Here is a 26,913-nt window from a genome sequence, read left to right on the forward strand (position 1 = left end):
CGTAGGCGACCGAGTTCATGCACTGCTACATGTCGTATCCAAGCACCACGACTCTCTTGGACGACATGGCCTACTACAACGATCAGCAGGTCGCCCTCGAAGGCAAGCGCAACCTCTCAATACATGCACATGATGGCGATGCCGACGATCTCGACTCGTTCTTAATCCCTGCCGTAATACCCTCGTCGTGATTCTCATTTTATTGTACTGTACTTGTTATTACGTCCAAGTATTTTCGTCACAGAATTCGGGGCAAGTATACAAAAATCAAGTACAAATCACGAAGGTGAAATATTCGGGATGGAAATAAGTATTTTCGTCACAGAATATGGGGCAAGTATACAAAAGTCAAGTACAAATCACGAAGGTGAAATATTCGGGATGGAAATAAGTATTTTCGTCACAGAATATGGGGCAAGTATACAAAAGTCAAGTACAAATCACGAAGGTGAAATATTCGCGATGGAAATATTTGGCGTGATTCGAAGGTTTTACAAAAAGATTGCCTTTTTTTACATTATATGCCAAACAACAAGTGTCCCAGTGTTGCACATGATTTGTTCCGGTGTGACCAATCATAAATCGATTACATCCTTGTTTTAACCAATCATATATCGATTGAAGCGGATGTGGCTCACGCATTGAAATGTAATCGTTCAAGTACATCTTGAACGTTGTAACGATCTTAAAATATTCTAAAATATTACCGCTGTGCTAAAATTATACCGTCGGCATACAAATTCCAAGTGATCCGCTTTGCAGGAGTTTCACCTCCACCATTTGCCAATTCTACCGATTCCGTGAAGCAGCAAGATGAGCACTCCCGCCGCCGCCGCGCCGAAGCGCACCGTCCTTGCCTACATCCAAGACAACACTGGCTGGGGATTCAACCTTGTCGTGAGCAACATCTTGTTCTGGCTCACGGGCTTCCCCATCTACCGCGATTATGGGTATTCCAACGTCCATTACAACGAAAAGGGTGGCATCGCGTCTGGAGGCGAAGGGTCCGGTGTGTTTGTGATCACGTTGGTGCTCATGCTCATCTGCTACCTGGTCTACTTTGGTCGCATGATTTCGTTCTTGACCGAAAAGGGGGAGATCAAGGCCGACTAAGTCGAGCGCCCCTCGAATCGAATCGATCAGCCCCCTTTATGATCGATATACGTAACAATATGCTGATAAATTACCCTACACTTCTCCTTGTTCCTTCCCAGTTATTTGTGCGGCTGCTGTTATGATGATGCATAAGGATGATTGCTTTAGCACTTGGAGCATGCTTGGAGTCCACACTCCATCGTTCGTGTATGCTGTAAAGAAGCCGTTGTTCCCTAAACGACAGACGCAATACCGTACTACGTAACCCTGCATTATCTTAATGTGATCGCGGGACCGAAGCATTCCGAGATGTCTTGCATGAAGCATCTTCGTCGTGCAGTCGACTTAGTCGCGTTCGCTGATGGCTGTCAAGTACACGTCGATTTCCTCTTCGGTCAGCTTGCGGAATCTGCTCCATCAACCATATCAGTATTCAACTTTACTGAGCAAGCAAGTCCATGCAACGTACCGCTCGCCTTGGACAACGACGCCGACTTCAATTTCCGAGGGACGAAAGTCCGCCGACAACACCGATTGCAAGCACGTGATGGCGCAGTGCACCGTGCCTTCGTGGTCCAAGCTGTCGTTAGCTTTGATTTTCTTCTCCAAGTAGTTGGTCGCTTCCTGGTCCTTCACGCCCGCGGACGTCGCCTTGTATCCGCGGTAGTTGCCGGCGGGGTCGACTTTGTAAAGCTGGGGGCCTTTCTCTTCGTCGATGCTAAAGATCAAAATGAGGTCGTGGAAAATGGCTTTGAGGTAGAGGCGGTTGCTGCAGAATAGATCAACATACCCAATGAGAATGGTCACCACGCCAAGCGCACGCATGGACGCATGTTGGGTGTACACCTGCGCGGACGAGGATGAGACAAGGGAAGGCAAATATGTGATGAAGAAACGAACTTGGGAAATGTCGGCCAAACGCTTCGCAAGCACGTGCACGGGCACGGGGTACCCGAACTTGTTTTCAAATTCATGGGCTTCGTATCTAAGCCGTTGGACTTGAGCCTTGGCGTCGGCTACATGTAAGAATGGTCATGTAAGAAGCAGTTTCTTCATGACTCATGCAATGTGGGGGACTACCGTAGAGTCCTGTCAAGAGGGCGCCGATGGCAGGCGTGATCTTGAAGATGTTGGTCACGGAGTCGGGGTCGATCAATTTATCCTACGAGGTGCCATGAGCCCAATACCATGGGAAGTCGACAATGCATGGGTAAGGGAAAGACGAGATCAACGACGTACGGGGACTTTCTTTTGTGTCACAACCACGCACGACGTGGCGCCGCGCACGGCGACCGACGTCAAGTTGCTTTCCTTCACGGCCTTGAACGCATATTCTAGATACATATATCCACATCAACCTCATGCCCACACATTCCATTTCGCCATGTTACATACCAATTTGAAACAAGCGGCCTTCCGGGGAGAAGATCGTAATGTGTCTGTCATATCCATCGCCCGACATGATGCTTTCGAGATCTCAAAATCGCCGAAGTTGTTCTGCCCTCACGTTGAGCAGGATTGATCTGCCGACAAAAGTATACGATCCATACATATTCCAAGTGCAACACAAACCTCGAAGTTGTAGAAATCGTATTTCGAAGACACTTGATCAGCCAATCAAACCCATCAGACCGCTTGCTTTGAACATGAAAGGTGCGCGGCATCGAGTTCATCAGCATTAGCGTACTTGTATGTATCCCTTGACGATTAAACCAGAGCAAGGGAACATCGTGGCCACCTTCGCACATGAGTGGCATAGTGTGTACGCCACTCGTGGCATTATGTCGTATTGCTGAACGATGCGATCGCTTGATTGACCAAACCAGGGGCACTCGCCAAGGAGCCACAGTATATGCTCAGCTGCCACGAGCATGGAGGTGCAGACGAAGGACGGGATGCGTATGGGCCGCGGTTGTGCTGGAAAGTTGACAGGCAACAGTTTCACCCGTGTCTTCACGAGGCAGTTACACTCCGTTGCCTGGTCATGGGCCATCGTGCGTCCAAGGAGGTAGAATGCGACTTGAGCCTGGAGCGGTTGGAAGAGATTCGCATGCTCACGCAACGTACCTTTTATCGTATCTCCATTCATGAACAACACTTATCTCGTTCACTCAGTGCCGATCCCAGACATCATCAAGATGCGGGTGCAGTTCTTAAAATGGAGTCCAAGCGACGACATGACCCAGGACCAATTCTTTGCCATTCCTGGTACGCACAGGCCTCATGGTCAATCAAATGTACAGCCTTTCCGTCGTGAAATATACTGTACGAGTTAGCGGTGGCCGTGAATCCGCTTCGGCATCGCCTGTTTTCACTGTTTGAATTGTCCGCTTCCCAAACCATTGCGTTCCAGGTGTGTGTAGTACGTTCAGTATGGCCTCTTCTGCTGCTGCTATATATACAGTATATCATCACACACACCTTCATTCTCTTTAAAGGACTTTGCAAGCTTGATGGCCATCTTCACGTACCATGGTTCCAGGGATAGCAAACTGCGCCGTACGACAACTATATACCTTCCATTCATTACGTTAGTTTGTGATTTGTAGTGTCGTTTAAACTACAAGACATGGACGGAGATGGCCGAATCACCAAGCCCGACTTGATCGCATACATGAAGCTAGTCGTGGACTTTGGGGACGTTGCTGATCAAGACGAGTTGGACAAGGCAAGACCATGCATACCTACCTATCTATGATCATAGTTATCGGAGTTGGGGTTCACAACCTGACTGACTCAACATGTTGCAGAAGCTAGATGTCTTGGCTAGTCGAACACTGGAAGAGGCGTCCACGGATGCATCTGGAGACTTTTTATCATATGACGACTTTGCCAAAGTCGTCACCACAACAGACGACTACGAGACCAAGTTGCTGCTGGAACTATCTTGACACCTGAGATTAATGTTGAGCTAAAGTACAGTGTATACATACAGCGAGAAAAGCATTCGTAGCTTGGAAAGCTAATATATTAGAACTCCCATCTGAACCAAAGTAAAGCGTGTCGTCCAGTTTACTTCTTTTGCTTCTTGGTGGCCAACTTGCGTTGGTAGAATTCCAATTCCTTGCCTTCCAAGATGTACCCGTCGGCGCGGCCGGATTGACCGGGGCGGCTCGAGATGGCAGCCAACAAGCGGCCTTGCACGAATTGTTCGTCAAGGCGAGGGTCCAATTCGCGGGTGCGTTGGCGGGTGGCCAACTTGCGCTGCACGTGGCTGGATTGCTTGACGGCCTCTTCGGTTTCGCCTTCTTGCGACTTCTTCACGCCGATCTTGACGCCGTAGTGGGCTTCGTACCATTGGCGGAACGGGTGGGCATCGATTTGGATGATGGCGTTCTTCACCAACGTGTTCGTGCGCACCAATTCGTTGTTGGACGCGTTGTACAACACGATCAAGATACGGGTCTTGTGCGAGATGGCTTCAGTGCCCCACGAGAAGTTGCCCGTATCCAAGCGAAGCGCGCGGAACTTTTGGTTGCCGCCGCGCACGCGGACAGGGTTCACGCGCTTGGCACCCAATTTGGTGTTGGCGGGTTGGCGACCCAATTCGAACTTTCGCTTCTTGCGGAAGAACTTGCGCTTACCACCGGTTTCGCGGCGCTTGTGCTTGGAGTCACGAGAGATACCTAAGGGGAGAGCACATAAGCACACGGGAAGGCACTAGATGGCCCCGTGTTTCATCATTCAAATGCTGCACGACGGGGATACAGCAGTGACGATGCTTCGCTCTCAGGGATTCCGCATTCCACCGCACCCAGCCGCGTGAGCAGCAGGCACGAGGCGCGATCCAGCGGATGTCGGTCATGGTGGAGATATCCCTCGACGTCGTACAGCATCTCAACGCGACGCACGGGAAGTCGTATGAGACTTACCCATGTTAGATGCTGTTCAGACGGAGCTAATACAGGAGTGATCCCGCCCTCCCGTCATTTCCAAGGCCATTGCAGCCAACGGCTCGTTCGTTGCTTGTGATTGGTGGAAATCATAGCCAATCCCGTGTCATATCGACCATCCACCATTAAACACCACGCCGGATAATGTGTTCAACGTATCCGGATGAAATACTCGTACAAATTGTACGTGTACGATGTACGTTCATCCAATTGCTCTCTGTTGGCATGAAAATGGACGTCGGCTGGAGACGCTTGATGCAAGGGTGCCGAGAGTACGACGCTGTACATGTAGTTCCATGAGATGGATCGTGAATGCTTTGCTGTCTACAAGGGCATCATGCCAGTAACGATTCTCCTGGAAAACGGCAAGCGTACGTGGTTACGAGCGATGCGCCACTCCAAGATGTGTTGAGATTTGGAGACAACTGCAGCTGGAGAGACATGGCACTGCACAGTAGTGATAGCAGTCCCCTGCATGAAGTGCATCCTCGCAACCACGGGCTCCATGTTGATCATGCAGAGCGTGATGGGTTAGACTTCACACGGTGGTACGAACGACCCCCGATTGTGAGTTGTGCCGGTTGATAGAAAATACATATATAATACTTTTAAGTATTTATTCGGATAATTAGACTTGGTGTTTGTATGGACGGTTGGTAGTAATTTTTCGACAAGTTGGCACACATGAGTGTGCTCAAGCGAAAGCGCGGGGTCGGGGCCAAGGACACACCCATTGACGTGGACGAGGAAGAGGAGGTAGATACCCCGTCGGTGGCCGACCCGTATGGATGCTTATTGCATGCATGTACGTTGGAAGACCATCATCCCGTGAACGCACCGAAGAAGAGCAGTGGAACGCCGACAAAGAAGCCTCGAGCGGCGCGGCAAAAGCCCAACTGCCACGACAACCCAAACTGTTTGTTTGGGTTTGGCGAGTATGCAGATGTAAGTCAAGCGACATCATCATATAACACACAACGATGAGCATTCCATGACATCATGCTTGCTTCCACATGGCAGGGCAACTGGAAGTCGACTCCTTCGGCACTGGTTGACATCGGTCCGGATCCATCCGATATGCTCCGAACGCATTTGGACGACGATACAAGCATCCATAACAACGGCAATGCCGCTTCCCGTCCATGTGGTCTACGCAACTTGGGCGCGACATGCTACGTGAACAGCATGGTGCAATGCCTGTTCATGAACTTGTCATTCCGTCGCGCGGTGCATGAATGGGAACCCAAGGAGACCCAGCGTGTGAGTCCGGTGCTACTCGCGCAGATGCAAGCGCTGCAGCGACTGTTTGCGCACATGCAGCTCGGTATTCAGTCGTACGCCGACCCCCAGGAGTTTGCATCGACGTTGGAGTTGAACAACGTTGTCCAGCAAGATGCCCATGTACACAAATATATATATATCTCGACTTATCGAATTTGTAGGAATTCACCAAGCTACTGCTCACGCACTTGCAGTACATTTTCGTCTACTCCAAGCATCGCGCACACTGGAACCACATCGACAGCCATTTCCGAGGCAGCATGCATTACGTGACGACCTGTGGAAGGTGCAACGCGCGGTCCTCGCGCAGCAGCTCGTTCTTTGAGCTGGTATGCCCCTATTCCTCCATGTTTCTCTGACCACCAAGAGCGTCATCATTGTGACGGTATTCCGCTAGTCGCTCAACATCAAAGGCCATAGCTCTATCCACAGTTCGTTCCAGGTTAGTTTTACTGTATTTTGTCCACTAGGATTTATTATTCATATATATATATATATATGTCTACAGTTTTGGTTCGAAACAAGTGGGTGTTTTATATTATTATTATTTTTAATGGTTTTGGTTGTCGACCATAGTCAACTGTTTCTTTTACCCAATATTAGGTTGACATTTGTGCTGATTCTTTGCCAAATCTATCGATCGATTCTTTGTACTGACTTTTGTAAAGATCGTCCAGTATCACACTAATTTCAATCACACACTAATTCGATGTTGAATTCTTCGAAGAGTGGATTTGATTGGCTAGTTGATTCATGTCTTGTGTTTTGATTGGTCAATCGATATTTTTCTCTGCCGATTTAATGTGCTGCTCATATTCGATTGAGCACTCCGATTTCGAATCGAATGAACAATAATTGTTTGACCTACAGGATGTATTATTATGTATTATTATTTATAGACATTGGTTTCATTATATATATAGTATATCCATCGCTTTGGTTTCAAAACATAGTATCATTTGTTGTTTCCATATCATATATCTTGTCCACGTGCAATCTTTTTTCAACATATGATGATGAATACACGTTATAAAATTGTTGGACCTATCTTATATATATATATGGACTTTGGTTTCAATCTATCTACATATATATCCATGTCTTTAGTTTCAAAACAAACATAGTATCACGATTGAATGTATTTCCGTGTCATATATATATATATATAATATATATATCTCGTCCAAGTTTGAACTATAACAATCATAAATCATGTAGTCGTACTTGGCGCCCGAAGTTCTAGACGGCGATAATCAATACTACTGTGAAACGTGTCAAGCCAAGCAGAACGCGACGCGGCACATCGAGATCGAAGAGTCGACGCTGCCGCCGACGCTCATGCTGCACCTGATGCGATTTGTGTACGATGTCAAGACATGCACGAAGAAGAAGGTGCAGGATGCAGTGGAGATTCCGGCGGAGATTTGCATGCGGGACCTGCTTCCGTCGTCGAAAGTCTCGTACCGACTCGTGGGGATGCTCAATCACCGCGGGACCACGGCGTCCGCCGGCCATTATACGGCGCATATCTTTGAACCGTCTACCGCCGCCTGGTACTTGTTTGATGACACGCAAGTGGACCCGATCCGGCGACCGCCGGCGTCGTTCCTGGCGGCCTCCAAGGAAGCATACATGCTCATCTACTCCCGAGTCCCCCGCGCCCAGGACAAGCCAAAACCCGACGCCGCGATGCCGAGTCCAGTGCGCGTCGCTGAAGTCCAAGCCGCGAATGCCGCGCTACAACAGAACGTGACCGCGTACGCTGCTCGGGTAGGGAGGATGGAAGGGTCCCAACATGATGACTTGGAAATGTGTTGGATATGTGGAGAGTATTCAGTTGTCTCGTGGCCGGCCGTGGTGGTAGTTGATCTATTGGATGGATGTGTGAGTGATGGGATGTAGTCCGCATTTGGTTGAGACTGTAGATTTATATATATATATATATTGTGGATTCGGTACGAAGGGGAGTGGATTTGATTGGATCTTACAGAAAGGGCAAGTATATTCAACCAATCAGAACTCCAGCGTGATTTAATATTGATTCGACAAATCGCGCGAATTTAAAAGTTTATAGCGAATAATTCACAATATATATATTGTTGTATTTATTTTAACTCGAACGACATGAAGAATGTACGAATCGACACAAATGTATTTGTCCTTTTACCCAACATTTGGTTGACTTTTGAGCTGATTCTTTGCCAAATCTATCTATCGATACTTTGTACTGACATTTGTATGTAAACATCGTCCAATGTTACACTAATTTCAGTCAAACACTAATTCGGTGTTGATTTGGTCGAAGAGTGGATTTGATTGGCCACTTGATTAGTATTCTGGCTTTTGATTGGTCGATCGATTGTCTGCCGATTTGGTTTTTCTGCTCATTCGATTGAGCATCCCACTCCAATTTCGAATCGACTTGACAATATTACAGACGAAATATATTGGCAGAAAGAGTGAGCCAATCAGATTGCAGAAAACCACCGTCAACATATAATTAGTGTGTGACATAAATTAGTGTGATTGACATCACCACAGGACAGTTTCAATACTAACGTTAGTACAAAACATCGATCGCTGGATTTGGCGAATATACTTATCATCCTGCAAAGTTTCACATTTGGTGGTTGTGGTAATGTAGAGCAAATCAAAGTGTTGATATTATCGATTCGATTGGCGGATACGGATTGTGTGGGGGTTATTAGTGTGTAGTCTCCGGTGGGTGCTATGATATATTTCATTTCCTTCTTCTTTTGAGTATATTTTTCGTACTTTTCTTATCATTGAGGGGGGACAACACTGCTATGTAGGTGGTCGACCTCACGGAAGCCATTGCAGTGCGCAAGGCCAAGTACGAGTACCACATGGAAACGCCTTTGGGAAATGCAGCCAAGTTTTACTGGATCGACGCGAGTGTGTTGAAGGCGTGGGTTCTGGGCGATGACATTGGGCACAGTGTCGCAGCAACTACCTCCGAAACGACCGAGTATGTGTGCCCCCACAACAAGCTCCGGCCAGACAAGAGCCGCCAACTCAAGCGCGTGTCGGAGCAACTGTACCGGGAGTTGTGCAGCGTCGTCCACGCGGGGCCGTCGGTCGTGTTGTCGTCGGAAAACTACTGGTGCAGAGCCTTCCTATATCTTTGTTGATGTATATTTTTTCACACTTATTTTTTTTGAAAATATTTTTAAAAAATTGAGTACTGTATTGCGATCGTGGTATTGTCGTTTTACCCAAATTTGGACTCTTTTATACTGATTTGCCAAATCCATGGATCGATTTTTTGTGCTGAATTTTATATGTCCAAACATGTCCAGTATGGTGATGATGCCCATCAATCATCACACGAAAATTGAAGTGATACACTAACTAATTGTTGATTGGTTGAATGACGATCTTTCCTGCAATCTGATTGGCTAAATTCTTTTGCTGCACATTATTTGGATGGGTCGATGATACATTGTCTTTTTCTCCAGTTTAGAATAAACCCCAACAATATGAGACACTGTGTGGGCATATTATCTTTTTAAAATATTCGTGTGATTCTAAATATACTTTGGATTCCGGTGAATAATCGATTGTTCACATATATTGTGAGCTTTCGAGTGACATTTCATTGTGTTGTGGTTTCTCGTTGGTATTTAAATCAATTTGATTGGCTAGAAGAGCTCAAAAATAATAGCCAACCAAAACCCATTTCTCAAAGAAATTCAACCAATTAGATCGATTGTGGATCGGTTTGGTCGGCGCGATTCAATTGCACCCTCTCCCCAAATTTGTATCAAATCGACAATAACTATTGTGCTTTCGAGTGAAATTTCGTGTTGTGTTGTGGTTTCTCGTTGGTATTTAAGTCGATTTGATTGGCTACTTCAGATGAGCTCAAAAATATTAGCCAATCAAAACCCATTTCTCAATGAAATTCAACCAATCAGATCGATTGTGGATCGGTTTGGTTGGCGCGATGTTCGATTGCACCCCCTCCCCAAATTTGTATTATCGACAATATATAGTAACTACTACATATTGTGACGGATGTAGGTGCGACGAGTGTGTGGAAACCAGTGCGAGTGCGTCGATAGTGTCCCAGTGTACCCACGACCGGCTAAAGCGCAACTTGGCGTTGCTGGCCAAGGACTCGGATGACCAGTTTGTCATTAGTCGCAAGTGGATTTCATGTTGGAAGGTATGTGTGCACCACGCGCTCGGCCTCAAGCAGCCGCCGTCGAAAGTGCTTGAAGCGCAAGACTGGCTCGCATCCACAGCTATTAACGAGGACCTTCAATGCGACCACGGCAACCTCCAGCCCAAGCTCAAGAAGCAGGTCCGGTCCATTTCGGCTGCGCTCTGGGCGGAACTCGCGGCAGAGTACTCTGTGAGCGCCGTGTTTCCCACCCAGTCGACGGTCGAGTGTCCCGATTGTGTCGCAGACGCATCCACGCAGCAAGTGGCTCACACCCACGCCAAGAACGAGCGCAACCAGCTCCTGTCCGACTACCCGGCGCTGTTTCGCCTGTACAAGCGGCCGCTCGATCGAGTCGACTGGGTGGCTGCTAACGAGCCGGTGGTGTTGATGTCGTCGGCGTGGCTCCACGAGTGGAAGCAGTACATTGACGACGTGGCAGAGGACGCTCCGTCAGACATTTCCAGTCTAGCGCGATGTGACCACGGCAAGTACGCCGTGCCAAGTTGGATTTTAGAGCAGATGGTCGACCCTATCCGTCGACTGAAATGGCCCGACCAACTACAACATGGCGACGACGAAGTCAAGAAGATGGATATGGCGATGGTTTCTGCGGATGAATGGGCCGACCTCTGCCTCGTATACAAGGCGGCGTCGAGCGCTCCGTTGAGCTTTGTCATGACGGAAAGCCAAGGGGGGGGGCAATGGGGCGTGCTGGACGACAAGCATGGGTTTGTGAACCAACCAGACATTCGATGCCAACTGTGTGAACTCAAGCTTGAAACGGCCAAGGTAGCGTTGTCTGTGGACTTTCAAAACCAGCCCGTGACCGTGGTCGTGCTGCGCGAAGAAGAGGTGAGTTTGCCGACATATATACATGCCGAGTGTCATGTCTTGGGCAGGCGATTCCGTCGACGAGCAAACAAGGGGGCGACGACGAGGACGAGTTGGAGAGCAGGGCGGCGGCGCAGCGGCGGCGGCGGTCGAGTCGCAGTACCCGCCGGACCAACCCGACGTACCGTGTCACATGCAGCGCCGATGACACGGTGTCACTGCTCAAGCATCGCATCTTGGAGCAGTGTGAGACGGCGCCGAGCCACCAGTTGCTTTACTTTGGCGGCACCTTGCTCGACAACGCGACGTCGTTGAAACATGCTGGGTACGTCATCAAGTGGATTGTTTTTTGTTTATATGTGTGACACTGGTGCGTAGAATTCAAGCCCACGACGTGGTCTACTTGAAGGCATTGACGGACGAAACCCCATCCGAGGTGCTGGACCTTGTCACACATGACGGAGAAGACGACAGCCAAGTCGGCTTTCGACACTCGGCCATGTCCAGACGCGGCGACACGGCTACGTCGTCGTGGGTGTGCGACGCCTGCACATTTGTCAACGAGTCGCCGCTCCATCGGCTTGCCGTGTGTGAAATTTGCCACTCGGGTGTGTGACGTGGTTGTGTCCTGCACCTATGATCACTAGGAACATAACTATGTTATGATTGTACCTGTGACAAGGGGGGAGGGATGTGGTGGATGGTGGTGGTTGACTTGTCTATGACGACGGGCAAACGAATATATAGTAGTACTAAATAACTTAGTACAAAATAGTATTGTGCATTTCACCCAAATTTGGACTTGAGAGTCATTTCACCAATTAATAGCATTCGATTCCTTTTGATCCTATTTATGGTGCAAGTCACGTAAAGACTACAAATAAATGCCTTGACTTCGACAGCTATTCCAACTTTGTATTAATATTATTTAGGAAAATATACCGTAACGTTAGTAACGATAGAACTGGACAAGCCCAACAGGGAAGTTACGGTTCAGATTTTCGATTGGTGAAAAATTGAATGAGTAATACTACGTAGTAGAATCTAAATTTTTGTACGGAGATATATGGAACCAGGTACATTTTGGCCGGGAGTATCAAGTATATCTTGGTCTTTGTATCCAGCACTTATCCGTACGAACGTTTTCATTGTATTAACGTTAGGATTATTCACAATGTTTAACCTAATTTCCAGGTAAAACACGTATCTAATAATGATTTAACGTCAACATTTCGTGGGTTTAACTGAAAGAACCGAGGCGTTTAATAGTAAAACGTCTCCTCCTGAGGATGGCCGATCTTGTAGTCTTTAGATGACTTGCACCATAATAATCTTGTACACACTATTCGATACAACGATGAGTATATAAATGGTTTTGCCCAATATATGAGGGGTCAAACGTTTGGATTGGCAGAAATTTGACATGACGTGATTTGATTGGCTCAGGCGGTTCTTTCATCGATTCTCCAGAGGGCTCCAGTTTCGAATCAATTTGACAATACTATTGTACCAGTACAGTACTACGTAGTACATGGATATATATATATATATATATTTGTCCTTGGATGAGTTATCAGGTAGGTAGGTAGGTATATGTCGTGATGGTGGTGGTGATGGCGTGGCAAGAACTAGAGCGAAATGCCGTTTTCGGTGCACCACTTCTTCATGATGCGCACAATGTACTCGACTTGGGGGTTGTTGTTGGTCTTGAGCATCCCAAACACTTCTTCCAGCTCAACATGGGACGCCTTGCCCGCCACGACCTTTTGAAACACTCCAACACACGCGCCGCGCTTGCCTTCCCAGTACTCTGGGTCCGGGTCCAGTCGTTCGAGTACGTCAAATGCTTTAGCCGCGTAAAAGAACTCGCCCATCTAGTCCAAAGTATTATCAAACATATATATATATATATATATATATCGTTCACAGCATGTAGTGTAGTTAGTCGTAGTAGAAGTAGGTAGTCGATCGATCTGGCCCCGTGGAAAACCTCATAACTGTACGTACCTTGTAGCAGTCGTGCGCAATCAACTGGAGCAAATTGAACGACTCGTCCGAGTTGTCAAGCTTCAAGTATAAATCCCATGCACTCGATGGGTTGGCATTGAGAATGTAGCATCGGCACAACCACGAAATGTAGCAGTAGTCGTGTTTGTACTCGTCCTTGGTGATCTACACACATACAGTAGTATACTACCCGGTAGTACTATATCTCATGGGCAAACAGAGGTTGTATGTACATTGTACCCGCAGCAGCGTCTCCAGCGCCTCGGCGTGGCTTCCCGTGTTGCATAGCGACACGCCAAAGTTCCAATTGAAGTCGTCTTCGTTGTACATGTACTGCTTGACCGAGTTAAGGTAAATGTTGACATCTTCAAATTGCTTGAGCAGGTAAAAGCACGACGCCATGCACTGGCGGCCGGGAATCGTGTCGCACTCTGTCGGCGAACTCCCCACGAGCTGAAAGTACTGCTGCGCGGTTTTGATGTGTTGGCGCGAATTCGTTTGCTGCCCCAGTGTCGCATGCACGACGCCTACAAGCGCCGCCATCATAGAGTTGTACAAACCAACAATCTATGTTCAACTGAGTGCACTTTACCCTTCAATATGTACTCTTGGGGCGTGGACGGTTCAATGTCCTTGATCAAGTCGAACGCTTCTTGGACTTTGCCGTGCTTGAGGTAGTAAATCACCTAAACAAGAGACCCCCCCAACGACCAGCAACTGAGTACCACGACTTGTGCACACTACACTCGCGTCTCTCAAGCAGTACTCTACCAAGTTCAATCTCGCTTCCGAGAACGAGTCGACGACTTGCGGCAGCGTCCGCAGCGCGTTTTGCCCGTCGTCAAACACAACCATGTTGTGATTCACGAGGTCGTTGTTTTCAATGTTGTAGCCCTTGTCGGTTAACGCCCTCAGCTCGTCTTTGGCTGCGTTGCCATTGTACAGCTTGAACTGGTTGCACGCTTTCACGTTGATGGCAATCACCGAGTCTGGAAACGCTTGCAGGTACGTTTGCATGATTTCCAGCGACACGTCGTAGTAGTCGAGCTTGTAGTAGCACATGGCCACATACACGTTCAATGCAATGTCGTCGCGGTTTTCCAGTAACAATCGCTTGTAAATGTCCGTGGCCTGCCCATCATACACGCATGAGCACGACTTGTGCAAGGATATAGTAGTAGTAGTAGTAGTAGCACCTCTTGAAAGTGATTGCGAAGGTAGTGGATGGCGGCCAACGACAGCTGGTCCTCCTTGCATTGCGACAGCTTTTGATGGTACACGAGCAGCTTGTCTTCGTCCCCGAGCTTGTGCGCACAGTGAAACAGAATGCGGTTCTGCAACGGGTTCGACGACGGACCTTTCAGCGCCTCCTTCGTGGCTTCCTTGTACAGCTGGAGGTAGTACATGCAACACGCACGGAACAAGAACACGTCCTCGGGTGGATCACGCACTTCTTCGTATGTGTCCAACGCACGCTGGTAATGGCCCAAGTGGAAGTAGCAGTAGGCGAGCCACAGCAAGTGCATCCGCTTGTCTTCGACCTTGGTGTCGTCGCTCTTGACGTTAAACTCGAGAATGGTCGCGGCGCCCGTAAAGTCACGCCTGGCCACGCATTCTTCCACGGATGGTCCCTTCTTGACCTTGACCTTGGCCGCATCCTGCGCTTGCTTGGCTTTGAGAGTCGTCTTGGGCTTGGCCGTGTACATGATGGTGGTTTTGGATCGTTTGTGGGTTGGGCACGCCTCTTCATGGATTGGAAGGAGCCAATCCGGAGGCGCCATGTCGAAGACAAGGGATTGGATTGGCTGAAATTCAACGGAAGCACCAGCGTTATCCGGATACGCCTTGTATCGAGGGGGGGCTTGTATCGAAAGGGTTAGGGGACAGCCCAACATGATTGGTGGAGAGACTGAATGGAGACGGGAGCCAATGGTTTCTTGGGAATTACGATGGCGATGGCCCATTTTAGTTGTGATTCAAACACGAAACAAGAATAATGGCTTCCGCAGGTAAGACTCCTCTCTCCATGTGTACATGATCATCCTACTGCATGTGGTCGCGAAGTTGTGTGTGCATGAAGCATCGAAGCGATGCTGCTCCTACCTCACACATGGAGCATGTGGACATGGGACCACTGCACGGCATGTTTGCCGACGACGACGACGACCCAAGTTGTGTGTCGTTGTGCGAGTGTTGACAGGGTGTGGTGATGCTTGTAGGACGTGCTAGTGTGTCTGGTCAAAAGTTCCGCATGACGTTGGGTCTGCCCGTGGCCGCCGTGTTGAACTGCGCCGACAACAGCGGGGGTAAGGCGTTGATGATCATCGCCGTGTGCGGGATCAAGGGTCGCCTGAACCGTCTCCCTGCCGCCGGTGTGGGTGACATGTGCTTGTGCTCGGTGAAGAAGGGTAAGCCGGAGTTGCGTAAGAAGGTCATGCCTGCCGTCGTGATCCGTCAACGCAAGTCGTGGAAGCGCCGCGACGGCGTGTTCCTCTACTTCGAGGACAACGCCGGTGTGATCGTCAACCCCAAGGGTGAAATGAAGGGTTCCGCCATCACCGGTCCCGTCGGCAAGGAATGCGCCGACTTGTGGCCTCGTATCGCGGCCAACGCCGGTTCGATTGTTTAAGTAACACCCCCTCAATTCCGACCACATTAAGTAGTTTCGTGCCCCATGGATCCAATCAACACGTGATCACTCTTAATCAAGTACTTGCGGTTGTCCTTTCGTTGTATGTTTGGTTGCTGTGCCCACCCACCACCACACCACAACGCGCCACGTATAAACAAAGCCTCTTGTGTTCCCCCATCTTACTTTTTGCCCTTCTTTCCTTTCTTACCCTTCTTGGCCTTCTTCGCAGCTTCTTCTTCTTCTTCCAGTCGACGTCGCTCTTCCTCGTGCTAGTACAGTGGGTAAGCAAGCCTCATCCGTCAGAGTGCATATTTCATCATCCCTTCACACAACATGGACCCCCCACACAGCCCGACTCCGTACCTTTTGCTCGTCCTTCATGTCTTTTTTTAGCTTGACCAGCAACTCCTTGGCTTGGTCCATCAGCACATGCGATATCGGCGTCGTGTCTTCCATTTTCACCGCCGTGTCCTAACGTGACAGAGTCCAGGGGCCATTTCTTGGTTTTTTATTCTCGCCGTAATGTTACCATGGCCATGGTCACCACGTGGTTGCGGTGACTCAGCGCGTCCAAGAGCGTCAGACATCGCTTTCCGTCGTTGAAAACGTATACGGGCAGGTTGGTCGACGGGTCCAACTGCTCGTCAAACAGCATCAGCGCCACTTCCATCGCCATCTATAATTCGCACAAATTCCCTTGTAAACCACTAGCGACGCCATCAATTCGTCGTGGCACACCTCAGCATACAGTTTGTCCCGAAGGACCTTGGCATTTCGCAGCAACGTGTCGTTCACACCCTTGTCCTCGACGGCAGCGATCCCATGACTGAGCTTCGTCATGTCGTTCAAGTACGCCTTGGACCCGAGCCCGATGCGAGCACTGAGCATGTAGTACCCGTACAAACTCACTTCACCCTCGGCCATGACAATCACGCGCGTGGAGGCCTCCAGAAGAATAGGACTCACATGTGCCGACTTGGCTTCCCGCCACGCCGACCGCAGGCACTCAATCGACGACCGGACGTTCACCGGTCTAGCCAAACAAATGTTAACCTCGTAGCCTTCCTTTTTCATCAAGTGGTAGCCACTACATACATGATACACTCGACACTACGGGGGTGGCGGCTAAGCCCCCGAACCCCCCAACGAATATGTAGCAACTGGCCTGAATGTACTTGCTAGTGGTGGTTGGGTACTGTACCTTTCCACGAGAAGGCGCTTGATCTCGTCCACAAGTTTGTAATGCGACACGAGGCGCTTATACGCGTCGTTGGCTTCCTGAACCAACCGCGGATTCGCCGCCTTGTTTTGGGCTTCGGAGATGGCCGTCTTGAGCGCCTCAACGTCCGATACGTCGCTCTCGAGTTTGGCTAATGCCTCCGTTAGCTGCTTGACAAAGAAATCCTTGGGTATGTCTGCGGCGGGAGTGGAGACGGCGGCGACACCTTCGGCATCCAGGGGGGCTGCCTCGGACGGCTAAGTAAGTGGTTGGTTTGCATCAATAGGGTCCATTGAGAGAGAGAATTGGTCAAACACTTACGGGGGGGAGGAGGGCGGCAGCGCGGATATCCAGCTCGATCGCATGTATGCCGGACAAGCTGTCGTCGACGGCTTTCAACTTGGCGGCTAGCACTTGCTCCAAGTCGCGCTCCACGACCGCCAACCCCAGATTGCATTCGCGACAGTACTGCACCACACGCACGGCACTGTCGTGGCTGTTCCAAGGCACTTCGACGCTAGTACCGCCCAATGGTCGAACGAGATGAGTGGCATTATAGATATGTAGGTGGTTGGGGGCGGGGGTGGTGGTGACAGGACGTACGATGTCGAGCATGGATCCACGTTGCAGTAAATGTTGTGGCACTGCTGACACAAACTTTGTCGGCGGTCGCGGCCAAACGGTTCCTTGCAGTGGTCACATGTGGTTTGGGTGTGGATTTTCTTGAGCAGCTTGCGGCACATCGAGTCAGTGGTCATGTCCAACGGAGTGTTGCCGTACATGTTTTTCGCCGTCAAGTCTGGGGCATGCGTGAGCACAATCTACATTCCAGCAACTCGTCAAAGGGCAAGTTGCACATCAATGTCAGATCGTTGCGTATTTGTGTTTTTTGCCTGAACAATGTCAAAGTTGCCGCTGGAACACGCCAAGTGCAACGCCCGGTTGCCACACGTGTCGACGTCGTCGACTGAATAGCCCCACGACAGAAGCGCCCACACGACTTGGGCGTGGCCTTTGTAGCATGCCCAGTGCAACGGTGTGTTTTGCTGTGCGGCCTTTTTCGACTTGTCAGTGCTGCTTTGTTTGTTGATAGCAATACTTGTTTGTTGATTCTGCGCTAGTTGCTGCTGCTTGAGCAGTTTGTAGTAGTCTCCTGCGCCAATCGACAAGAGATAGTTCACCACCTACAGTCGATTCCATGACAAAGTAAGGTCTTTTAGTAAGGTGGGACAGCTTTGGTGAGTATACTAGTAATACGTACCTCCACTCGGCCATTGAAACTCGCGACGGCCAGCGGCATCCACCCCGTCGTGGTGACGAAACACACCGGCGCTCCTTCGCGCACTAGCTTTGCCACGGCCTCCATCGCTCCGTCCTTGCAATGCTGCAAGAGGGCACTGCCCTGCGCTTGCTCCACTTCGGTGGCATGCAGCTGGTGCAACACGTCCACCCGCGGGGGCAGATCCACCGCCGGGGTCTCCGTCAGGGCGGCATCCTCCGGATTGTTGTTGTCCCCAGGAAGGGTGCTGTCATGCGCAGGGTCTGCCGCCACCGCGACGGAGTCTTTGGTTGTCGCGTCCATGTACGACCCCTCGAGCCAGGAAATATGTGAAACGGTTGAACTATATAACTGCCACCACCCATGGAACCGAAACTAGAAAGCCAGCGGTGGTAAGTCGGTCGACAGATGCAAAACCATGGCGCTGCTGCGTCGGCGGAGGCGCGGAAGGAGCACATGAAGAGCATTAAGGAGGAAAAAGCAGCGCAGGGCACTTCGACCCATCAACGCTTGATCAACAACTTCACGGCGAATGCCAAGCATAAGCTGGCCGCGAAGCGTGAAATCCATGACATGGTACCCAGCCCCTTATCTCCCACATTCCAAAAATGTCATGACGAGGGGATGTATGATGCTTGGTTGTCAGGTCAACTACGTGATCTTTCTGGCGCTGTTCTTAACCGTGGCGATCACGTCCACCAACGGCGACGACTTGTTCAAGTTTAGTAAGCTCGTGCGATCGCACCTGGTGGTGAAAAACTTTCAGTTGGTCAACACGTCCGTGTATAAATCGTACGCGGACGTGTCTAACCTCGACGAGTTTTACGAGTACTTGGGTACGGTCGATTCCTGCCAACCATCCGCTTTCTAACAACGACACTCGACAGTCGGGCCGTTTTGGGGGGCTATCTACGGCAGCGACTCTTATGACGGCGACGAGACGGTCTATGCCGCGACAAATGCTAGCAATTCGTCGGTCAACTACAACCGGGGATACATTGGCGGCGTGGGGCGTATTCTAGGGACGATTCGGCTAGGCCAAGTAGGAAACCCATCAAGTTGACGGGTCAGTTTGTTTTAGGGTAATTTATTGCGTGTACCTTCAGGTTCGAGTGGCTGGGCAGGCGTGCGACAACCTTGCGACTCTCGGATCAACATGGTGCCTTCCTGAATACTCGACGTCCACGGCGAGCACCGACAGCTTTGGATTGGGCCACGAACTGTACGAAGCGGTGCACACCCACATTGACGAGCCCAGTTACATTTCCATTACCAATCGCGTGTACCCTGGGCCAGCGTTCACGGTGGAGATTCCCAACGTCGAGGCGGCCGAGTGCAACGTCGTGACCAAAGCCAACTGCACCGTGTATACCATGCTCGAAGAACTCCGCCACAACAAGTACGTTAACTGCACAATGCAAAATATCAACAACTGCCACGAGACCCCTAACGGAGCTGTAGGTTTTGGGACTTGGCAACTCGAGCGATCTTTGTCGACTTTAGCGTATACAACCCGCATTGCAAAGCTGTAGCTGTGGTGCGGCTCTTCTTGGAGCAAACTGACGGCGGCGGCGTCATGCCGTCCGTGTCTATCCGCCCGTTTCTGCCGTATGTGACGCCTCAGACGTTCCAGGACATGTTTGCCATCGTATGCGAGAGCTTGTTGTACCTGGTGGTGTTCCACCAAGCATACGTGGCGGTCCATGGGTTGCGCACCGTGGGCTTCAAGTACTACGCGATACGAGCCAACATCGCCAACGACATCAACATTGTGTTCTTCTTTATCGTGCTGGGGCTCAAAGTCTTGACCCACGCGAGTTTACCCACGGAATTTCAAGACGACGTGTACGTCAACCTTCGGTACGTCCATTCATGTTTTTTGCATCGTCGTGGGTCAAGGGTTGGGGTTTCATTGGACGGACGTAGGTCCAGCGCCAACTACGACTACTTGTCGCGCAGTGTCAACAGCCTCAACTGCTTCCTCTCGGTGCTCAAGGTGTTCAAGTACTTGTCATGTACGTCCATGTTCATTTTATGTGGTTTGATGTGTCATGCTGTTGTTGCGACGCTAGTCATTCCGACGTTCAGTATCCTCACCGCGACCGTGTCGGGTGCCGTGGACGAGCTCATTGGGCTATTTGTTATGATTGCGATCCTGCTTTTCGGCGGCAGCTTGGCATTTACCATTGTATAACGAGCAAACTTGACAACACACCAAATCACGACTTATTGTACACAATGTACAATTTCGTAGGCATTTGGTAGCATGCTTCGGCACTACAGCGTGGTGATCAACAGCTTGTACGTGAATATATATATATATATATATATATATATATATTGCCTGCCACCCTAAAGTTATGATGACATGTGACAAGTAATTTGACTGGTTGTAGCTATTCGCTCATGGGGATTTTCACGCTCAAATTCGACGCCGAAGAAATTTTTGACGGCAACCGAGTGCTCGGCCCGGTGTTTTTTGTCGTGTTTGTGTCGCTCATCATTTTGGTCATCATGGTACTGTACCTACAACATGTATCGATTATATATTCCTATTCTTCGTTGTTGTGCACTGCCACCATCATTCTCATTAACTATGAGGCATACATACATAGCACATGCTCATTGCGTGCTTTGCGAATGGTACGACACCTTCTGAGTTTGTTTGCAACGTGCTTTGCAATTGAATACGTTGAGTAGCGTACTTGGAGCAAAAGGAAACGCAATTGTTTGCCAAAGACATGAAGCTGCATACGCTGGGCGCGGACGTGATGGACCACATTTTGCATGTACGCCTGTCGATTTTTTCAGTGGAGGGTTAACCAGCAACTACGTCCAGAACATGATCTTTGCCACGCCGTTTCTGGGCAAGCATGTGTTCTTGCCGTTGTACATCTACGGCATGAAGGCCATGTCTGCCCAACCTCCGTCTGCCGTCCAAGCAATGACAGCAAGTCGCGCGCATTCAATTGTAATACAAAAGTCGTTGATATAATAATCATGTTGAACCAACGTATTTGTAGCGAGAGCGGCAGTCCCACCGCTCCATTCGCGAGAAACCAGAAAACATGACGAATCGGGTCTTCCCTATCCATGACACGCAAACGTCGAGTGTGGGGCCGCTGGACGAGGCGGCCGTCGCTGCCAAGATCGACAACATGCTGCGGGAGATGACCGACGAGCGGACCGCCCTTGCCCTCGACGTCGAGCGCGTGCTCCAGCACTTGGAAGCGAGCAAATCGACAGAGTCAGAAGTTCACGCCCAAGACCTGGGTGTGTTATTAGCGTATGTCCACGACCTGGAGGAGCACCTGAACTCCAAACTGCAGGCGATTCTACAGTGAATCAGGAGGATAGCTAGCGTACATATAGAATGAGTTGTCATTTTGAAAGGCATTTGCTGACAGACATTGCTAATGTGCATGGCGGGGCTATCACGACGATGTAGGGACGTACATACAGCACATACGATGAGGGGCTATGTAAGCCTATCGACAGGCCAAACGCTATCGCAATGGGAGCTGTCATATTTTACCTATATTTCTCTATATATTATTCTCGTGAAGTGCACTCCAATGGACCTACCGGTAGAGTCATCTCGAACAACGAGGAATATGTATGCGTGGCCGATTGGAAGGCTTGCAGTCGGAGGTACATCCGTAGTTTTAACAGTGGGTGGGGTCGGTCTTGCTTCCCCCCTTGCTTCAAACCAGCTCACACAAAAGCCAAATCAATTGAGATGGATCCTTCTAACGTTACTGGACGCAATACTCGTCCTTCCGTTCCTTGTTGTTGAGTAGTACTGTATACCGAAGCACACAAGTGTTTGCCATCCGTACCTCGACAATTGATCCCTTCAACATGTCTGATTGTGACGTGGCAACGCGGGAGCAAGTTTCAAGCTGCACCTGGCATGTCACATATCCGGAGACTTAACCGGACAATCCATGTCAACGCTTCACGAACGTCGCAAGAAACGGATCAAGGCGCTCCTGCTAGCGGCTGCCAAGAAGCATTATGCTGCCGTCCAACTGCCCGCGGACACGGTGTGCATTGCACCCTTCAGTCCGTCGCCCATGGAGATGGTCATCAAGGTATGGGAACGTTTGCGTCTTCAAATGAGCGCAGACGACGTCGTGGTTGAACTCGGATGCGGCGACGCTCGGTGGCTCCTCCATGGGGTTCAAACGTACGGGTGTCGCGCCGTGGGGGTGGAATACGACCCTCAAGTGGCCGCCTTGGCCGTGGAAAGGGTGCATGCGTTGCACTTGCAGGCTTCCATCACGATCTCCATCGACGACATCCTCCACCCTACCTACCGCCTGCCCGACCGCACGACCATGGTAATTGTGTACGCCTTTGCTGAGACGCTCAACGTGAACGTCAAGCAGCTTCTCGTACACCAATGCCAGCACCCTCGCACAAAAGTCATCTCCGTGGGGGTATGTCGATCATGCATTTAATCATAGGATTGACGTACTCCCTGTGTAGTTTCATATTCACGGGTGGATACCGCAATGGAGCGAGCGATACGCTGGCCTCATGTGCTACTACTACGAGCTCGTGCATGATAATTCTGCATTAGAAGCGACAACTACGCTCGCACGCTGAGCGGAATCGGCGACTCTAACCGGCTGATCAAGTGCATGTTGTCCCGTCGAAGCGTTGCTATCCTAGTTCACCACGACCATTCTTTATTCCTTTACAATATATATACCATATCTAGCCTTGGTACCTTTGATTGAGTGCATTCACATCGTCCAAGGCCTCTAGCTTCTTGGCTTCTTCCGCCACAACCCGAGCTTGCAAGCCGCTCAAATCTCTACTCCGCGCAGCAGTATTATTCCATTAGAAACCACTTCGTTTATGATGCCAAATACGCTAATTTCTCACCGTTTGGCCGCGACCAGCGCCACATCTTTGCTTTCCACCGCGGCCCTCGCATCTGCCAGCTGTGCTTGTAGCCGCTGGACATCTGCTTGGAGCTGACGGAGGTCCTCCTTTCTAGCCTACGTTACGTCCAAGTTGCATCATAGGGTCAGACCTCGTTCAACGTTCACGTACTTCGGTGGCACCAGTCAAATGCTCCAGCGCTGCCTCTGCCTTTTCATACCGAGTGGTCGCGACCACCAAGTCGTTGGTCATGCGCTGGCACCGATGCGTGAGCTCTCGGCACGCCATGTCCCGGTCTCGAAAGTCTCGGCGATGCTGCTGATTTTCGAGCTGAGTTTGCATCTAGCCATGTTATGTGTGAGAGATTATTCCATTCTGCTCCCATTCCGCTCCCATTGGCTACATGAGATGTCGTTCCAAGAACATATAATCATTTTGATTTTTGTTTGTACGAACGTACCGCGAGGGCTTGACGATCCCGACGTTCAGCATGCAATTGCTGGGTCAGGGCTTCGGCTTCTGCCACCGTGGACCTCTTGAACTCGATTTCCATCTAATGATATCATTAAGATACAAGGGAATACAACGCATTGAACCTCTTTGTCGACTGAATTGACTCGGAAGTATTTCCGTACGTACAGTACCTACCTGCACTTGGCCTTCGAGCACCACCGCTCGATGCGATAGCTTGGTCACTTGGTCCACTAGACCAGCATTGCTATAGGTACAGTACCATCGTAAGGATACTGTATTGCATTGTATGCAGGCAACATAGTTACACGCTTTTTAAGTGCAGCCGTTGTGATTCCATGTGATCGCGAGCTACAAGCAGGTCTTGGATGGTTGCATCTTTGGTCAAAATGTCGTTGCGAAGCACGGCCTGAGACGCCACATAGCAAACCTGCTCAAGAAACCACCGACCAAAATCGTAGGTACAGTAGTACCTGGGTTTGCAATAGATGGGTCATGCTCGCATCCAACTAACCATTGTGTGTTACTATTGATATTGATATTACGCTGTAAAGTTAAAATCACTCAGCATTGTGTTACTAGTATACTAGTATCGCAGGGTCTAAGCGGCGTTGACATGTCTGTACCTCTTCTTGCCGTTGCGCCCATGTATTTCGTTGCTTTGTCCACTCGACTTCAAAGGCCTGTCGGGCCGCATTCAGTGCTTCGACTTGGTGCACAAGCGTTTGGTTCAGTGTATCTGTAGCCGCCAAGTCGTGTTCCGTGCGCTGGTAGTGCGCCTCGCGCTCTCTACATCCCATCACAGATCATTTGATGCATGCCATAAAATTGTTCAGGTTATTACCGACACCAGTCAAGCAAACTGGCGTATTCTTGCCTCGCCGTCTGCAGCTGGTCGTGCTGCGAATGCGCTAGCGCCTAACCAAGGACGAATGTACGTATTACGATAGAAGGATCGAGCTGTGTAGCCAGAGTTATCTACCTGTAAGTGCTGCAGTTGCGTGTCAATATCGCGTCGCTCGGACGTCAGCACACCCAACTTGGTTTCCGCTTCTGTGCATCGCTGCACGAGCACGACCACGCGTTCTTCGTAATACTGCTTGAGCTACATCCCACATGTGAGACTGTTGTGATCGAATGGACAGGTTTATTCAAGCCAATGCTAACGTACGTGCTGCATTTGCTCACCAAGGGACACGTTGTCGGCAGTCGGTTGGTTGTACGGAGGTGGCTTGCCTCTGCGTGGGCGGGGTTGGCGTGGCATCTGTTGGTGCCATGCTTCCTTGAACAGGTTCGGAGGCGATGGCATAGACGACTTGATGGCGTTGGATTTGGGCGGCGAAGGATGGGTAGTAGGATGCTGTGGTGGCAGAGGAATGTTGCTGTGCTGGAGATCTGTCATAGTGACGTTCTGTCGGATGCCTTGCCGCATGCGGCACATGTCCTGCCGGTTCATATACGCTGCTGGCATGACGATAGTATTGAACCGGCGCGACAATTCGTCCAGAAATGAGTACAGGAGTACAATGAGTTTGACCACCCCAAAAATAACGTCACATGATTGGTCAGAATAGATCCGTTATGCATGTTTAAGTAACTCTGATTGGCCTATTTGACTACTATGGGTACCGAAGCATACAACAATTGTCAGTAGAATAATAAATTAAATAGTGCTTTACTGGTATCGCCAAAAGGTGCTCATCATCAACGTAGCAGACTTGGGGTGCTGGTAGGTCGCAGCTGGCCCACAGGTAGGCGCCCTGGACCCACTGGCTCGACGGCGACGAATTGGTTCTCATCTCCCACCATGATGTCTCCCTCCACCTTTTCCAACTTGACGCCGGCGAAGACATGCTGCGGAATCAGGCACACGCACTTGTCCAGCGTCGGGTACGCGTGGTGGAGCAGGGCCAAGAACAGCGTGGTCTTGCTGCCGCAGTTGCCGCGCAAGTCTGTGAGGACTGCAAACGGTCGTCGGAATCCGCCTTCAGCCCGTTCGTACGGCAGACACTGGACGAAGGCCAGCGTTCGAGCGACAAACATGCGAGGGGTATGTGTGGCCGGGAGCGACTGCCGCAGCGCCGCCACCACGGATGCCACCATCGGCGCGTAATGCTTGAAGAGGCGGTCGTAGTCTGGCGCGATCCGATCTTTCTTGCGCTCGTAGTAGAGTCGGTCGTGCATGAACTGTCGCTTGCATTCTTTGGCGGCGTCCCAAGACAATTTATTGGCCTCGGCGACCAATTCCTTGACGGTGCCCTTCACGACGATATTGAACATCGGACCGCCGCTACTTCGCACGACACTGGTCGACACGTCGACCTCTGGTGGATGGACCAGTGCATGGACCGCCGCTGTCTGGGCGGCGAGCATTTCATCCACGGGGAACAGCAGTGGTAGGGCATGATCCGCCATCACCTGCGCTTTCGGCAGTTGAAACGACATGGGAATGGGGGTTGCCAGGTCGTCGTCGGAGAAGCACCCTGTCACCGTGACCACGTCGTCCGTCGCCGTGACTTCGAAGGTCCCGCTGGTGTCGCTGGTGAGCACGGATTCCAGCGGCGGGATATGTGACACCGTGTTGGAATCCACCGATTTCTTTTGCCCTCTCTTAGGTGGTTTCGTCCCGTCGACTCGTGATGTCGGCGGTAGGCGGGGCATGGCTGCCCTCGACCGACGTTGTGGTGAAGGGAAGGTGCTCGAGTCGCCAGCCGATGCATACTCATCTTGCACCTGTCGCATCGTATTCAGCGCACCCGTCATACCCCGTCCTCCTCCTTGCCTCCGCGGCATCGACGGCAGGGACGCGTGTCGACTCGCCTCCATGCTGGCAACAACGTTCAACCTGTGGCTGTTTCGTCGTTTCATGCCCCTTTTTCACGGTTTCAGTAGGCTGCCTTATATCTCCACAAGAAGAATGTGGGATATTGCCGGAGCTTCGGGCCCCTACGACGTTGTCACACATCATGACTGGCTTCTTGCGCAGCGATGGGACGTGTCCTGTTGGTTTTATATTTGTACTGCACTTTGCAACATAGTATTTGCGTCAAAGGATATATCAATACTTAATTGAAAATTTAACGTGTAGTACTCAAAGTATTTGCTACAATAAACGTCCTTGTC

At 50.2% G+C, this 26,913-nt stretch overlaps 12 protein-coding genes across 16 annotated transcripts in view; 6 read left to right on the forward strand and 6 right to left on the reverse strand.

The window, feature by feature from the left end:
• The window catches only part of H257_07423 (hypothetical protein), a 1,784-nt gene extending 1,587 nt beyond the window's left edge, over nt 1–197 (forward strand). Inside the window, exon 4 of the mRNA XM_009832944.1 lies at nt 6–197. Within this exon, the coding sequence (XP_009831246.1) occupies nt 6–191 (186 nt within the window). The 3' untranslated portion in view covers nt 192–197. The remainder of the gene's footprint in view (nt 1–5) is intronic.
• Nucleotides 198–786: 589 nt separating this feature from the next.
• Nucleotides 787–1,207, forward strand: H257_07424 (hypothetical protein). Its single transcript, XM_009832946.1, has one exon. The coding sequence runs from the start codon at nt 814–816 to the stop codon at nt 1,111–1,113; it is 300 nt and encodes a 99-aa protein (XP_009831248.1). The 5' UTR covers nt 787–813; the 3' UTR covers nt 1,114–1,207.
• Nucleotides 1,208–1,247: 40 nt separating this feature from the next.
• On the reverse strand, nt 1,248–2,614 carry H257_07425 (hypothetical protein). Its single transcript, XM_009832947.1, has 7 exons — nt 2,491–2,614; nt 2,335–2,429; nt 2,176–2,257; nt 1,996–2,111; nt 1,886–1,941; nt 1,565–1,813; nt 1,248–1,504 (listed from the first exon to the last, which is right to left on the reverse strand). The coding sequence occupies exons 1-7, from the start codon at nt 2,555–2,557 to the stop codon at nt 1,441–1,443; spliced, it is 729 nt and encodes a 242-aa protein (XP_009831249.1). The 5' UTR covers nt 2,558–2,614; the 3' UTR covers nt 1,248–1,440.
• Nucleotides 2,615–3,079: 465 nt separating this feature from the next.
• Nucleotides 3,080–3,986, forward strand: H257_07426 (hypothetical protein; the record flags this gene model as incomplete). Its single annotated transcript, XM_009832948.1, has 6 exons — nt 3,080–3,158; nt 3,211–3,303; nt 3,372–3,448; nt 3,534–3,594; nt 3,645–3,736; nt 3,846–3,986. 6 exons carry the CDS (start codon nt 3,080–3,082, stop codon nt 3,984–3,986), a joined length of 543 nt encoding a protein of 180 aa, XP_009831250.1.
• A 43-nt stretch (nt 3,987–4,029) lies between these two features.
• Nucleotides 4,030–5,056, reverse strand: H257_07427 (40S ribosomal protein S8). Its single transcript, XM_009832949.1, has 2 exons — nt 4,968–5,056; nt 4,030–4,721 (listed from the first exon to the last, which is right to left on the reverse strand). Exons 1-2 carry the CDS (start codon nt 4,969–4,971, stop codon nt 4,108–4,110), a joined length of 618 nt encoding a protein of 205 aa, XP_009831251.1. The 5' UTR covers nt 4,972–5,056; the 3' UTR covers nt 4,030–4,107.
• Nucleotides 5,057–5,662: 606 nt separating this feature from the next.
• Nucleotides 5,663–12,084, forward strand: H257_07428. Of its 2 annotated transcripts, XM_009832951.1 has the most exons (10): nt 5,663–5,744; nt 5,806–5,933; nt 6,009–6,389; nt 6,431–6,598; nt 6,667–6,711; nt 7,488–8,039; nt 9,083–9,393; nt 10,314–11,310; nt 11,358–11,614; nt 11,668–12,084. In XM_009832951.1, exons 3-10 carry the CDS (start codon nt 6,066–6,068, stop codon nt 11,903–11,905), a joined length of 2,892 nt encoding a protein of 963 aa, XP_009831253.1. In that variant the 5' UTR covers nt 5,663–5,744; nt 5,806–5,933; nt 6,009–6,065; the 3' UTR covers nt 11,906–12,084. The 2 variants fall into 2 exon arrangements, with proteins under 2 accessions (XP_009831253.1, XP_009831252.1); XM_009832950.1 differs by having other exon boundaries at nt 5,663–5,933.
• A 741-nt stretch (nt 12,085–12,825) lies between these two features.
• On the reverse strand, nt 12,826–15,027 carry H257_07429. Of its 2 annotated transcripts, XM_009832952.1 has the most exons (6): nt 14,493–15,027; nt 14,068–14,427; nt 13,889–13,982; nt 13,537–13,823; nt 13,297–13,461; nt 12,826–13,163 (listed from the first exon to the last, which is right to left on the reverse strand). In XM_009832952.1, the coding sequence occupies exons 1-6, from the start codon at nt 15,000–15,002 to the stop codon at nt 12,918–12,920; spliced, it is 1,662 nt and encodes a 553-aa protein (XP_009831254.1). In that variant the 5' UTR covers nt 15,003–15,027; the 3' UTR covers nt 12,826–12,917. The 2 variants fall into 2 exon arrangements, with proteins under 2 accessions (XP_009831254.1, XP_009831255.1); XM_009832953.1 differs by lacking the exons at nt 12,826–13,163; nt 13,297–13,461 and having other exon boundaries at nt 13,463–13,823.
• Nucleotides 15,028–15,248: 221 nt separating this feature from the next.
• H257_07430 (60S ribosomal protein L23) lies at nt 15,249–16,021 on the forward strand. The gene is made up of 2 exons (XM_009832954.1): nt 15,249–15,305; nt 15,516–16,021. The coding sequence occupies exons 1-2, from the start codon at nt 15,293–15,295 to the stop codon at nt 15,923–15,925; spliced, it is 423 nt and encodes a 140-aa protein (XP_009831256.1). The 5' UTR covers nt 15,249–15,292; the 3' UTR covers nt 15,926–16,021.
• Nucleotides 16,022–16,087: 66 nt separating this feature from the next.
• On the reverse strand, nt 16,088–18,762 carry H257_07431 (hypothetical protein). Its single transcript, XM_009832955.1, has 9 exons — nt 18,409–18,762; nt 18,041–18,331; nt 17,751–17,968; nt 17,469–17,664; nt 17,130–17,404; nt 16,667–16,961; nt 16,458–16,604; nt 16,292–16,399; nt 16,088–16,197 (listed from the first exon to the last, which is right to left on the reverse strand). The coding sequence occupies exons 1-9, from the start codon at nt 18,727–18,729 to the stop codon at nt 16,108–16,110; spliced, it is 1,941 nt and encodes a 646-aa protein (XP_009831257.1). The 5' UTR covers nt 18,730–18,762; the 3' UTR covers nt 16,088–16,107.
• A 24-nt stretch (nt 18,763–18,786) lies between these two features.
• Nucleotides 18,787–21,834, forward strand: H257_07432. 2 transcript variants are annotated; one of them, XM_009832956.1, is made up of 13 exons: nt 18,787–19,002; nt 19,073–19,262; nt 19,314–19,468; nt 19,533–19,825; nt 19,888–20,286; nt 20,353–20,441; nt 20,499–20,614; nt 20,681–20,727; nt 20,823–20,943; nt 21,042–21,069; nt 21,127–21,215; nt 21,266–21,397; nt 21,450–21,834. In XM_009832956.1, exons 1-13 carry the CDS (start codon nt 18,835–18,837, stop codon nt 21,768–21,770), a joined length of 2,148 nt encoding a protein of 715 aa, XP_009831258.1. In that variant the 5' UTR covers nt 18,787–18,834; the 3' UTR covers nt 21,771–21,834. The 2 variants fall into 2 exon arrangements, with proteins under 2 accessions (XP_009831258.1, XP_009831259.1); XM_009832957.1 differs by having other exon boundaries at nt 20,823–21,069.
• Nucleotides 21,835–22,166: 332 nt separating this feature from the next.
• H257_07433 lies at nt 22,167–25,292 on the reverse strand. Of its 2 annotated transcripts, none has more exons than XM_009832959.1 (12): nt 24,962–25,292; nt 24,773–24,895; nt 24,635–24,708; nt 24,417–24,579; nt 24,264–24,299; nt 24,099–24,199; nt 23,968–24,037; nt 23,780–23,872; nt 23,540–23,661; nt 23,320–23,435; nt 23,162–23,248; nt 22,167–23,099 (listed from the first exon to the last, which is right to left on the reverse strand). In XM_009832959.1, the coding sequence occupies exons 1-11, from the start codon at nt 25,259–25,261 to the stop codon at nt 23,241–23,243; spliced, it is 1,206 nt and encodes a 401-aa protein (XP_009831261.1). In that variant the 5' UTR covers nt 25,262–25,292; the 3' UTR covers nt 22,167–23,099; nt 23,162–23,240. The 2 variants fall into 2 exon arrangements, with proteins under 2 accessions (XP_009831261.1, XP_009831260.1); XM_009832958.1 differs by having other exon boundaries at nt 23,491–23,661.
• A 142-nt stretch (nt 25,293–25,434) lies between these two features.
• Nucleotides 25,435–26,816, reverse strand: H257_07434 (hypothetical protein). Its single transcript, XM_009832960.1, has one exon. The coding sequence runs from the start codon at nt 26,656–26,658 to the stop codon at nt 25,495–25,497; it is 1,164 nt and encodes a 387-aa protein (XP_009831262.1). The 5' UTR covers nt 26,659–26,816; the 3' UTR covers nt 25,435–25,494.
• Between the last annotated feature and the right edge of the window lie 97 nt (nt 26,817–26,913).

This window comes from Aphanomyces astaci (assembly GCF_000520075.1).
Source record: "Aphanomyces astaci strain APO3 unplaced genomic scaffold supercont1.15, whole genome shotgun sequence".
In the NCBI taxonomy this organism is placed as follows: Eukaryota; Oomycota; class Saprolegniomycetes; order Saprolegniales; family Verrucalvaceae; genus Aphanomyces; species Aphanomyces astaci.

Bases quoted from the DNA above. Each gene is read 5' to 3' on its own strand.
- H257_07424 (XM_009832946.1), top strand. From the start codon at position 814: ATGAGCACTCCCGCCGCCGCCGCGCCGAAGCGCACCGTCCTTGCCTAC.
- H257_07425 (XM_009832947.1), bottom strand. From the start codon at position 2,557: ATGTCGGGCGATGGATATGACAGACACATTACGATCTTCTCCCCGGAA. The intron at 2,430-2,490 runs GTATGTAACATG...ATATGTATCTAG, and splicing joins AGGCCGCTTGTTTCAAATTG to AATATGCGTTCAAGGCCGTG. The intron at 1,505-1,564 runs GTACGTTGCATG...TTGATGGAGCAG, and splicing joins GTCGTTGTCCAAGGCGAGCG to ATTCCGCAAGCTGACCGAAG.
- H257_07428 (XM_009832950.1), top strand. From the start codon at position 5,673: ATGAGTGTGCTCAAGCGAAAGCGCGGGGTCGGGGCCAAGGACACACCC. The intron at 6,390-6,430 runs GTACACAAATAT...TCGAATTTGTAG, and splicing joins TTGTCCAGCAAGATGCCCAT to GAATTCACCAAGCTACTGCT. The intron at 11,615-11,667 runs GTACGTCATCAA...ACTGGTGCGTAG, and splicing joins ACGTCGTTGAAACATGCTGG to AATTCAAGCCCACGACGTGG.
- H257_07429 (XM_009832952.1), bottom strand. From the start codon at position 15,002: ATGTACACGGCCAAGCCCAAGACGACTCTCAAAGCCAAGCAAGCGCAG. The intron at 13,983-14,067 runs GTAGAGTACTGC...TCTCTTGTTTAG, and splicing joins CGGAAGCGAGATTGAACTTG to GTGATTTACTACCTCAAGCA. The intron at 13,164-13,296 runs GTACGTACAGTT...ACTTTGGACTAG, and splicing joins TTGCGCACGACTGCTACAAG to ATGGGCGAGTTCTTTTACGC.
- H257_07431 (XM_009832955.1), bottom strand. From the start codon at position 18,729: ATGGACGCGACAACCAAAGACTCCGTCGCGGTGGCGGCAGACCCTGCG. The intron at 18,332-18,408 runs GTACGTATTACT...AATCGACTGTAG, and splicing joins GTTTCAATGGCCGAGTGGAG to GTGGTGAACTATCTCTTGTC. The intron at 16,962-17,129 runs GTACAGTACCCA...TTGTTTGGCTAG, and splicing joins AAGCGCCTTCTCGTGGAAAG to ACCGGTGAACGTCCGGTCGT.
- H257_07432 (XM_009832956.1), top strand. From the start codon at position 18,835: ATGCAAAACCATGGCGCTGCTGCGTCGGCGGAGGCGCGGAAGGAGCAC. The intron at 19,826-19,887 runs GTACGTTAACTG...ACGGAGCTGTAG, and splicing joins GAAGAACTCCGCCACAACAA to GTTTTGGGACTTGGCAACTC. The intron at 20,615-20,680 runs GTATAACGAGCA...ACAATTTCGTAG, and splicing joins GCAGCTTGGCATTTACCATT to GCATTTGGTAGCATGCTTCG.
- H257_07433 (XM_009832958.1), bottom strand. From the start codon at position 25,261: ATGCCAGCAGCGTATATGAACCGGCAGGACATGTGCCGCATGCGGCAA. The intron at 24,200-24,263 runs GTACTACTGTAC...GTGGCGTCTCAG, and splicing joins CCCATCTATTGCAAACCCAG to GCCGTGCTTCGCAACGACAT. The intron at 23,662-23,779 runs GTACGTTCGTAC...TAACATGGCTAG, and splicing joins GGGATCGTCAAGCCCTCGCG to ATGCAAACTCAGCTCGAAAA.
- H257_07434 (XM_009832960.1), bottom strand. From the start codon at position 26,658: ATGAAACGACGAAACAGCCACAGGTTGAACGTTGTTGCCAGCATGGAG.